Consider the following 13,283-nt stretch of genomic DNA (forward strand, 5'->3'; position numbering starts at 1 on the left):
TCTCTCTCGCGCGCGCGCGCGCGCGTGTGTCTCTCGCGCGCGTGTGTGTCTCGGCGCGGCGCGCGTAGTGTGTGTCTCGCGCGCCGCGTGTGGTGTGTCTCGCGCAGCGCGTGTGGTGTGTCTCGGCGCGCCTGCGTGTGTGTGTCCTCGCGCGCGCGTGTGTGTGGTCTCGCGCGCGCGGTGTGTGTCCTCGCGCGCGCGTGTGTGTTCTCGCGGCGCGGCCGTGTTGTGTGTGTCTCGCGCGCGCGTGTGTGTCTCGCGCAGGTGTGTGTGTGTGTCTCGCGCGCGTGTGTGTGTCTCGCGCGCGCGCGGTGTGTCTCGCGTGTGTGTCCTCTCGCGTGTGTGTCTCTCGCGTGTGTGTCTCTCGCGTGTGTGTGTGTCTCGCTTGTGTGTCTCTCGCGTGTGTGTGTGTGTGTGTCTCGCGTGTGTGTGTGTGTCTCACGTGTGTGTGTGTCGTGTGTGTGTGTGTGTGTCTCGTGTGTGTGTCTCGTGAGACACACACACGCGCGCGAGACACACACACGCGCGAGACACACGCGAGACACACGCGAGACACACGCGAGACACACGCGAGACACACGCGAGACACACGCGAGACACACGCGAGACACACGCGAGAAACACACGAGACACACACACATGACACACACACCACACACCACACACGACACGAGACACACACACACATGACACGAGACACACACACACATGACACGAGACACACACACACATGACCACGAGACACACACACCACATGACACCGGACACCACGACACACACACACACACGACACGAGACACACCACACACAACCCGAGACACACACCACGAGACAACACACAGACCACACACGAGACAACCACACCGACAGAGACACACACACACACGAGACACACACACACACACGATCCACATACGAGACACACACACGAGACACCACACACCACGAGCCACCCACACACACACGAGACACACACACACACGAAGACACACACACACGACACCACAGACACACANATACCGTTCTCCTCTACCTCTCTCCTGTACACCTTCACAACACACATACAGATGGAAGATGTAGAAACAGGTTGGGACTCAAACTGCTCCAGTTGCTTAGATGATGGGTCCATTGTTATTCATGTACATTTTATTTTTGTATTAACAAGACTGACAATGGCAATATATCCCACCTCTCTCCTCTCATCTCCCCTCTCTCCTCTTCATCTCCCCCTCCTCCACCCCACCAGCTGCCAGTTGGCGTCTCCGCCCATATCCTGCAGCGAGTAGGTCATGTGATTCTGCACCATCTCCTCCACCTATCACAGTCAACCAGGAAGAGGAAGGGACAGACAGGGTCAAGGTCAGAGACATAAATGTTTCACGATAATATAAAAGTGAACAGAAAGACAAGCCAACGCTTGTATTGTGAGGTAGCCGCTATGACATGCAGAGGCCAGTAAATCTGTGTGCTAACAGACAATACAGTATTATCTAGCAACATAGCATCGTCAGGGGCAGCCAACATCATACTGGAAGCTAGCCTCATGCTGAAAAGAACAAATGCCTGTGGGATGAAAGTGTAGTAATTCAGCCAGTCCTGTGGGGGGCACTACACTCTGCCACGGAGCAGTTACCTCAGACCTGAATCTGTGGACTTCGTGAGGAGGAGTGACTTCAGGGGAGTGACTAAAGGAAGGACATTTCCAGACTAGACACAGACACACCGACAGGCACACAGGCACACAGGCACACAGACAGAACACACAGACAGGACACACACACACACAGAAACACACACACAAGACACACACAGAGACACACACACCACACAGAGAGAAGACACACCACACACACACACACACACGAGACACACACACACACACACGAGACACACACACCCACCACACACGAGACACACACACACACCACCACGAGACACACACACACGGACCACACAAACGAAACACACGAGTCACACACACACACACCCACACACACACCACACACACACACACACCACACACACACACGACACCCACACACACACACACCACACACACACCACGCGAGACACACACACACACGCTGAGCCACACACACACACGGCACACACACGAGACACACACACGTGAACACACAACACACGCGAGACCACACACCACACACACGCGAGAGACACACACGCGGAGACCACACGCGAGACACACCACCGGCGAGACACACACGCCGAGACACACACGCGAGAGGACACACACGCGAGACACACACGCGCGAGACACACACGCGCGCGCGCGAGGACACACGACGCGCGCGCGAGACACACACACGCGCGCTCGCGGACACCACACTGCGCGCGCGCGAGACACACACGCGCGCGTGCGCGAGACACACCGCGCTCGCGCGCGCGAGACACACAACACGCGCGCGCGCGAGACACACACACACTGCGCCGAGACACACACCTCGCGCGCGCGCGCGCGCCACCGCGCGCGGTTCCTCGCGCGCGCGCGCGCGCGCGCGCGCGCGCGCGCGCGCGAGCCCGCGCGCGCCGAGCGCGCTCGCGCGCGCGTGTGTGTGTCTCGCGCGCGTGTGTGTGTCTCGCTGCGCGCGTTTGTGTCTCTCGGGCGTGTGTGTCTCGCCGCGCGTGTTGTGTGTTCTCGCGCCGCGGTGTGTGGTGTCTCGCGCGCGCGTTGTGTTGTCTCGCGCGCGCGCGTGTGTGTGTGTGTCCTCGCGCGCGCGTGTGTGTGTCTCGCGCGCGCGTGTGTGTGTGTGTCTCGCGCGCGTGTGTGTGTCTCGCGCGCCGCGCGTGTGTCTCGCGTGTGTGTCTCTCCGTGTGTGTCTCTCGCGTGTGTGTCTCTCGCGTGTGTGTGTGTCTCGCTTGTGTGCTCTCAGCGTGTGTGTGTGTGTGTGTCGTCGTGTGTGTGTGTGTCTCACGTGTGTGTGTGTCGTGTGTGGTGTGTGTCTCGTGTGTGTGTCTCGTGAGACACCACACACGCCGCGAGACGACACCACACGCGCGGACACACGCGAGACACGCGAGACACACGCGAGACCACACGCGAGACACACGCGAGACACACGCGAGACACACGCGAGACACACGCGAGAAACACACGAGACACACACACATGACACACACACGACACACACACACGACACGAGACACACACACACATGACACGAGACACACACACACATGACACGAGACACACACACACATGACACGAGACACACACACACATGGACACACACACACGAAACACACACACACCACGACCACACACACACCACACCGAGACACACACACCGGACACACACAAGACACACACGAGACACACACACACACCACACCACACACACGAGACACACACACACACAACGAGACACACACACGAGACACACACACACGAGACACACACACACACACGAGACACACACACACACACGAGACCAACACACACACGAGGACACACCACACCATGACACACCACACACACCGAGACAGACACACACAGACACAACAAGACAAACAAGACACAACACGACACACACAGACACCACACACACACACACACACACCACACACAACACGAGACACACACCACAACAACACGAGACACACACACACACAACACACGGACCACACACACACACCGAGACACACACACACACACCGAGACACACACACGAGACACACGAGACACACAACACGAAGAACCACACACACAACACACACGAGACACACACACACGAGACACACACACGGACACACACACACACGAGACACACACACACACACGAGAGACACACACACACACGAAGCCACACACACACACACACACGAGACAAACACACACACACGGGGACACACACACACACGAGCCACACACGAGGAACACACACACACACATGCGCGACACACGCGAACACACACACACACCACACACACACACACACACACACACACACACACACACACGAATTACACACGACACCGAGACACAGCACAACAAGAGACACACACACAAACGAGACACACACACAAACGAGACACACACACGAGACACACACACACGAGACACACACACACACGAGACACAACACACACACGGAGACACACACACAGACGAGACCACACACACACACGACACCACACACACGACGAACACACACACACACACACACACACACACACACACACACACACACACACACACACACACACACACACACACACACACGACAACACACACACACCACACACACACACACACACACACACACACACACACACCACACACACACACACACACCACACACACACACACACACACACACACACCACCGACAGACACACACACACACACCAACGAACAGTCCAACACCGACCAGACCACACACACACCGACAGACACAGAAGCCACACCAACACCCACAGACACACCCAAACACACACCACCGACAGGACACACACACCGAACAGACACACACACACCGACAGACAACACACACACACACACACACCGACAGACACACAAACACACACACACCGACAGACACACACAAACACACACACCGACAGACACACAAACACACCGACAGACACACAAACACACACACAACACCGACAGACACACACACACACACAACACACACCCACACACCAAGACACACAACACAGCACACACGAGACACACACCCACACACGAGATACACACACACGAGACACACACACAAACGAGACACACACACACACACGAGATACACACACACGAGACACACACAAACGAGACACACACAGAGGAGACACACACACACACAAGAGACACACACACACGAGACACACACACACGAGACACACACACACACGAGACACACACACACACGAGACACACACACACAGACACACACACGACACACACAGACACACACACACAACACACCCACACACGAGACACACACCACACACACGAGACACCCCAACCGAACACACACACACACACACCACAACCGAGACACACACACACACACACACGAGACAACACACACACACGAAACACATACACACACCACACACACGAGACACACACACACGAGACACACACACACACGAGACACACACACGAGACACACACACCGACAGACACACACACCGACAGACAGACACACACACACACCGACAGACACACACACACCGACAGACACACACACACCGACAGACACACACACCGACAGACACACACACCGACGACACACACACAACCGACAGACACACACACACACACACACACCACACGCACGACAGACACAGAAACACACACACCGACAGACACCCACACACCACACACCGACAGACACACACACACACACACACACCGACAGACACACACACACCGACACACAACCACACCGACAGACACACACAGACACACACACACACACACACACCGACAGACACAAACACACACACCGACAGACACACAAACACACACACCGACAGACACACAAACACACACACCGACAGACACACAAACACACACACACCGACAGACACACACAAACACACACACACACACACACCGACAGACCACAACAACCGACGACACACACCGACAGACACACACACACCGACAGACACACACACACCCCGGAGCACAGAACACACACACCAACGACACACAACAAACAACACACACCGACAGACACACACACCGACAGACACACAGCAAACACAACCCCGGACAGACACACACACACACAACCCGACAAGACAGACACACACACCACACACACACACACACACACACACACACACCACACACACACACACACACCGACAAGACACACAAACACACACACCGACAGACACACAAACACACACACCGACAGACACACACAAACACACCGACACACACCGACAGACAGACAGACACACACACACACACACCGACAGACAGACAGACACACACACACACACCGACAGACAGACACACCCACACACCGCCAGACACACACACCGCCCAGACACACACACCGCCAGACACAACACACCGCCAGACAGACACACCGCCAGACAGACACACACACCGCCAGACAGACGACACATCGCCAGACAGACACACACAACCGCCAGACAGACACACACACCGCCAGACAGACACACACACCGCCAGACAGACACCACACACCGCCAGACAGACACACACACCGCCAGACAGACACACACACCGCCAGACAGACACACACCACACCGCCGACAGACACACAACCACCCAGACAGACAGACACACACACCGCCAGACAGACACACACATCGCCAGACAGAACACACACACCGCCAGACAGAAACACACACCGCCAGACAGACACACACACGCAGACAGACACACACACCGCCAGACAGACACACACACCGCCAGACCAGACACACACATCGCCAGACAGACCGACACACCGACCAGACAGACACACCGACCAGACACACACCCCGCCCAGACACACACCCACACCGACACACACCGACAGACACACCGACAGACAGAGACACACACACCACCGCCAGACAGACACATACACACCGCCAGACAGACACACCGCCAGACAGACACACACACCGCCAGACAGACACACACATCGCCAGACAGACCGACACACTGACAGACAGACAGACACACACCCCGCCAGACACACCCACACCGACAGACCACCGACAGACCAGACACACACACCGGACAGACCGCCCAGACAGACACACCGCCAGACAGACAGCCACACCGCCAGACAGACACACACACCGCCAGACAGACACACACACCGCCAGACAGACACACACACACCGCCAGACAGACACACACACCCAGACAGACAGACACCACACACCGCCAGACAGACACACACATCGCCAGACAGACACACACACCGCCAGACAGAAACACACACCGCCAGACAGACACACACACCGCCAGACAGACACACACACCGCCAGAACAGACAGACACACACATCGCCAGACAGACCGACACACCGACAGACAGACACACCGACAGACACACACCCCGCCAGACACACACCCACACCGACACACACCGACAGACACACCGACAGACAGAGACACACACACACCGCCAGACAGACACACACACCGCCAGACAGACACACACACCGCCAGACAGACACACACACCGCCAGACAGACACACACATCGCCAGACAGACCGACACACTGACAGACAGACAGACAGACACACACCCCGCCAGACACACCCACACCGACAGACACCGACAGACAGACACACACACACGACAGACCGCCAGACCAGACACACCGCCAGACAGACAGACACACCGACAGACAGACAGACACACACCGACAGACAGACACACACCCCGCCAGACACACACCCACACCGACACACACCGACAGACACACCGACAGACAGAGACACACCCACACACCGACAGACCGCCAGACAGACACACCGCCAGACAGACAGACAGACACACCGACAGACAGACAGACACACACCGACAGACAGACACACACCCGGCACACACACACACAGGCACACACACACACCACACCGGCACACACACACACCGACAGACACACACACACACACCGACAGACAGACACACACACACAGACAGACACACACACACCGCCAGGACAGACACACACCGCCAGACAGACACACACACCGCCAGACAGACACACACACCGCCAGACAGACACACACACCGCCAGACAGGACACACACACCGCCAGACAGACACACACATCGCCAGACAGACCGACACACCGACAGACAGACACAACCGACAGACAGACACACACCCCGCCAGACACACACCCACACCGACACACACCGACAGACCACACCGACAGACAGAGACACACACACACACACCGACAGACCGCCAGACAGACAGACAGACACACCGACAGACAGACACCGACAGACAGACACACACACCGACAGACAGACAGACAGACACCCCGACAGACAGACACACACCCCCGCCAGACACACACACACCCCGCCAGACACACACACACACCGACACACACACCGACAGACAGACAGACAGACAGACAGACACACACACCGACAGACAGACACACACATCGCCAGACAGACCGACACACCGACAGACACACACCCCGCCAGACACACACCCACACCGACACACACCGACAGACACACCGACAGACAGAGACACACACACACACACCGACAGACCGCCAGACAGACAGACAGACAGACAGACAGACAGACAGACACACCGACAGACAGACACCGACAGACAGACACACACACCGACAGACAGACAGACAGACACCCCGACAGACAGACACACACCCCGCCAGACACACACACACCCCGCCAGACACACACACACACCGACACACACACCGACAGACAGACAGACACACACACACCGACAGACAGACAGACACACACACCGACAGACACACACACACCGACAGACAGACACACTCCGACAGACAGACACACTCCGACAGACAGACACACTCCGACAGACAGACACACACACCGACAGACAGACACACACACCGACAGAACAGACAGACAGACAGACAGACAGACAGACAGACACACCGACAGACAGACACACACACCGAACACACCGACACACCGACACACACACAGACACACCGACAGACAGACACACACACCGACACACCGACAGACAGACACACACACCACACACCGACAGACAGACACACACCGACAGACAGACACACACACCGACACACCGACAGACAGACACACACACACACCGACAGACACACACACACACGACAGACACACACACAGACACACACACAACCGACAGACACACACACACCGACAGACAGACACACACACACACACCGACAGACAGACACACACACACACACCGACAGACAGACACACACACACACACCGACAGACAGACACACACACACCGAAAGACAGACACACACACACACACCGACAGACAGACACACACACACACCGACAGACAGACACATACACACGACAGACAAGACACATACACACCGACAGACAGACAACATACACACCGACAGACAGACACATACACACCGACAGACAGAAAGACAGACACACATACGACAATTAGAGTAGAGAGAAAGAGAGGCAAAGAAAAAGGGGGAGAGGACGAATGAAAGTGAGAGAATGATGGTGAAGTAAGGTGCTCAGGACTAAAAGAGGTGAATAACCTTATCGGCAAATCTGTGTGATCCCATGGTGGAGTAGACATCTCCTGGGGGAACTGGACTGGACCTCTGTATCCTCCACTTCTCAGTGTGAGACTAGACACACACACGGGGCCAGGATCAAACATATGTACTCAATGTAATACGGTATCATTATTATTGTAGAATGAGATGTATTCTATACCAATTGAGGCCGAGGGGTTTTGCCCTTGTTCTGGTACATGTTCCTCTATCTTGTCTTGTCTGTCAAGAGCTGCTTCAACTGCATCAAAAAACTCATCCTCATTGATCAGGCTGTTAGGCCCCTCCTGGAGAGAGACAGAGAAGAGACAGAGAGAGAGACAGAGAGAGAGAGAGAGAGAGAGAGAGAGAGAGAGAGAGAGAGAGAGAGAGAGAGAGAGGAGAGAGAGAGAGAGAGAGAGAGAGAGAGAGAGAGACAGAGAGAGAGAGAGCAGAGAGAGAGACAGAGGATAGAGACAGAGGATAGAGACAGAGGATAGAGACAGAGGATAGAGACAGAGGATAGAGACAGAGGATAGAGACAGAGGATAGAGACAGAGGATAGAGACAGAGGATAGAGGAGACAGAGAGAGAGAGACAGAGAGAGAGAGAGAGACAGAGAGAGAGAGACAGAGACAGAGAGAGAGACAGAGAGAGAGGACAGAGAGAGAGAGACAGAGAGAGAGAGAGAAAGACAGAGAGAGAGAGACAGAGAGAGAGAGAGAGAGACAGAGAGAGAGAGAGAGACAGAGAGAGAGAGACAGAGACAGAGAGAGAGACAGAGAGAGAGAGACAGAGAGAGAGAGAGGATAGAGACAGAGGATAGAGACAGAGAGAGAGAGAGAGAGACAGAGAGAGAGAGACAGAGAGAGAGAGACAGAGAGAGACAGACAGAGAGAGAGAGACAGAGAGACAGAGAGACAGAGAGAGAGACAGAGAGAGACAGACAGAGAGAGAGAGACAGAGAGACAGAGAGAGAGACCGAGAGACAGACGGAGAGAGACCGAGAGAGAGAGAGAGAGAGAGACAGAGAGACAGAGAGAGAGACAGAGAGAAAGAGAGAGAAAGAGAGGAGGAAAATAAGGGTTAAGAGAAGAGAGCAACATGGAATTGATTACCAGAGGATGAGACTGACAGATGTATTTTCACCTGCCTCAAAACAATCATAAAACTGACAAACCATACAGAAAACAGTCTTCTCACCTCGTAATCAGGGCTTCTGAAGTGAGACTTCTTCTTGAGCTCAGAGAGAGCAGACTTATAGCCCTCCTCTATCATCCTCCTCTTTTCCAGCTCCTTGTCCAGTCTCTTCTGCCAGCTGTCCTCTCTCTTCACCATCAGGTCCATGCAGTGGGACAGGGTGGCCAGGATCCCAGCTGTGGTGGCCTTGAACGTGATGGCTTCGCCCTTAAAATCTATCCCATTGATGTCCTTAGGGCTCAGAGACTGGAATACTGAGCAGGAGAGGAATATTTGTTCAAATGGATGTTTGAAACATTGATTTAAGACAGAATGAGCCTGTTTAAAATGTTTCTCCAGTCCCAAATCTGTCCATTACATAAGAGAACAAGAACTACACTTGCTTTTTCAGACAGAATGCTAAAAAATAAAATGATCAAAGTTTGAACTAAGTGGAAACGTTGTAACTTTTCTTTAGAGGGTATTCTGCTCTACTTACGCTTCTCCTTGCTGCCGTTGTTGTTGTGGATGAACTCTCCATCTGACCGAGTGTTGGGGAAATCATCCTCATCATCATCCACAACTTGAGAGAGGAGGAGCAACAGCGAAAGAGAAGTCAGCCATGGTCATACAGTACACTAGTTCCTACAAAGTCCCTGCAGAGCCACTAACAGAGCCAGAGTAGGGTAGTGCCAAGAGTTGCTTGTGCATGCACCCAGCCATAGAGCATGGCAGGCAAACAGACTGAACTCTACTGTACTCAATGCCACAACAATGCCCTGGCCTCTTCTGCAGGAGAGAGGGATGGACGGAGGAAGCGAGAGAGATGAGAGGGGGATAGAGGGAGGGACTTGATGGGTGACAAAGGAACTGTTTGATTGTCTGTGGTCATTGACAGCTGTCGCTTGGCACGGTGACAACACACAAACTCTACCACGAGCAAATGTTCAGGCAACCCAAAGATAAGAGCGATGGATGGAAAGAGGGAGAGAGAGCAAGAGAAAGAGAGAGGGAAGAGAGAGGGGGGGGGTAGAGGAAGGCGGAGAAAGTGGGAGGGAGAGAATGGGAGCGAGAGAAGGACAGAGCGGGAGGGAGAGAGGGGGGGGTAGAGGAAGGCAGAGAAAGTGGGAACGAGAGAAGGGGAACGAGAACAGGAGAGAGCGGGAGGGAGAGAGAGAGGGGGTAGAGGAAGGCAGAGAAAGTGGGAGGGAGAGAATGGGAGCGAGAGAAGGACAGAGCGGGAGGGAGAGAGCGGGGGAGAGAAACAGAGCGAGAGAGAAAAGAGACTGGAAAACCTGCATCTCAACAAGGGGGCTGACAGAACACATTCCTCTAAAGATTCTGCAAATGTTTCCCCAAAGCCAAATATTTTCGTGATCCACACGTTTGGCATTTCTTATTGTTGTGGTATTCCATTGTTCTTTGAGTTAGGTAATATTTTGTGTCCAACAGTTTGTGGCAATAAGTAGGAACCCATTGGTTTTGGTCTCACAGATCAACTGCATGTGATTTTTCTTCCTACTAGACCTCCTAATACTAGACCTGGGTGGCTGTCTAGTCAGCACTGAAGACTTGATTGACAAATGCATCTGATTGATTGATCCATTGATGGTCTTACTTGTGTCTCTCTGCAGCTCGTCCTTGGAGACGGCATCGGCACAGCCGTCAAAGTATTTCTGCAACGTGTCGACCTGTCTGCACAGGATGTCTCTGAACGTCTCCATCTCTGCCAGCTTCTCCCTCAGGCTGTGGCCCTTCAGAACCAAATGGGAACGCATGGTCAGCAAACACCCTGGGCTCTATTTTAACGAACCTAACGCAATGGTAGGTCTGGGGCTGTATCTGAAATATTTTTGAATTATGAGCGCAATAGCTGGCCTTAGCGTGAAAGGGACAGGTTTTGATGTACAGTTGTGACGAGGGCTTGGCCACTCAATGACCAATCGACATGTTTCATGGCTTAATACACGTTTCGTCTTAAGTTCTGTATTGACTGGTTATTGACTGTCTTTGCGATGTCATCAACTCCAATTCGGATGAGGGCACAGAATATTCTCTTCCTAGTCCATTGTGGATTGATACAGATTAAATAACATAGGCTAGTAATGAGTAATAGCAACAAACAGTCAAAAAGAATCCAGTGTTTGCTCAATATAGTGTTGTGTTGACACTAGACAACGTTGTAATTGGCGTCAATGAGTATAGGGCTTTACGCATCGCACTCCTCAGATAAAACATACAATACGATTTACAGGAGCAATGTATGTGAGGCACGTCCTAAACAAGCAAGATATAGCCTAGGCCTACCGTTAATATGGCATTATAGGACTGAATTATTTGAAAATGTTTGGATGACTTTGGTAACTGAACAAGAGGCGCTCTTGGGAAATGGACACAGGTCGAGTGGAGTAGCCTCTGCACTGCAGGTAGGCCTGTGTGAATTGTGAGTAATGGAAAAGCCTCAGGAGTAGACCATTTAGAAACAGGCTCCTTGGCTAATGCACGGCCAGGATAAGACACCAGACTCATTGCGGTTGAACCAGATTTCATTTTAGTAGGGTAAGGGTAGCCTGTAAGGGCTTGTTTTTGAATCAAACAAAACAGAAAACAAGCAATAACTAAACATTTTCTAAATGTCACCAAATCACATCATCTCTCATCCCCTGATGGGCATATAGCCTACATGGAGGGGTTTACACACATCCAAAATAATAACGGGAGCTGGCGAAAATAAAGTATAATAGCCTACATAAATAAAAAGGGGATACTCCCAAGCGTGATATTCTAATAAAGCTTTGGTGATTAAGATTTATTTCAAGGTGGTCTTACGAGCCAAACTCTTCATAATAGTCTTGACTACTT

At 53.4% G+C, this 13,283-nt stretch overlaps 1 protein-coding gene across 1 annotated transcript in view; it reads right to left on the reverse strand.

Moving 5' to 3' along the window:
• LOC109868573 (ceramide transfer protein-like) overlaps positions 1–13,283 on the reverse strand; it is a 54,641-nt gene that overhangs the window by 12,315 nt on the left and 29,043 nt on the right. Inside the window, exons 5-9 of the mRNA XM_031802343.1 lie at positions 12,040–12,175; positions 10,921–11,004; positions 10,446–10,696; positions 9,464–9,550; positions 9,246–9,338 (exon numbers count right to left, since the gene is read on the reverse strand). Coding sequence (XP_031658203.1) covers positions 9,246–9,338; positions 9,464–9,550; positions 10,446–10,696; positions 10,921–11,004; positions 12,040–12,175 — 651 coding nt within the window. The remainder of the gene's footprint in view (positions 1–9,245; positions 9,339–9,463; positions 9,551–10,445; positions 10,697–10,920; positions 11,005–12,039; positions 12,176–13,283) is intronic.

Source organism: Oncorhynchus kisutch, linkage group LG23 (assembly GCF_002021735.2).
Source record: "Oncorhynchus kisutch isolate 150728-3 linkage group LG23, Okis_V2, whole genome shotgun sequence".
Lineage (NCBI taxonomy): Eukaryota > Metazoa > Chordata > Actinopteri > Salmoniformes > Salmonidae > Oncorhynchus > Oncorhynchus kisutch.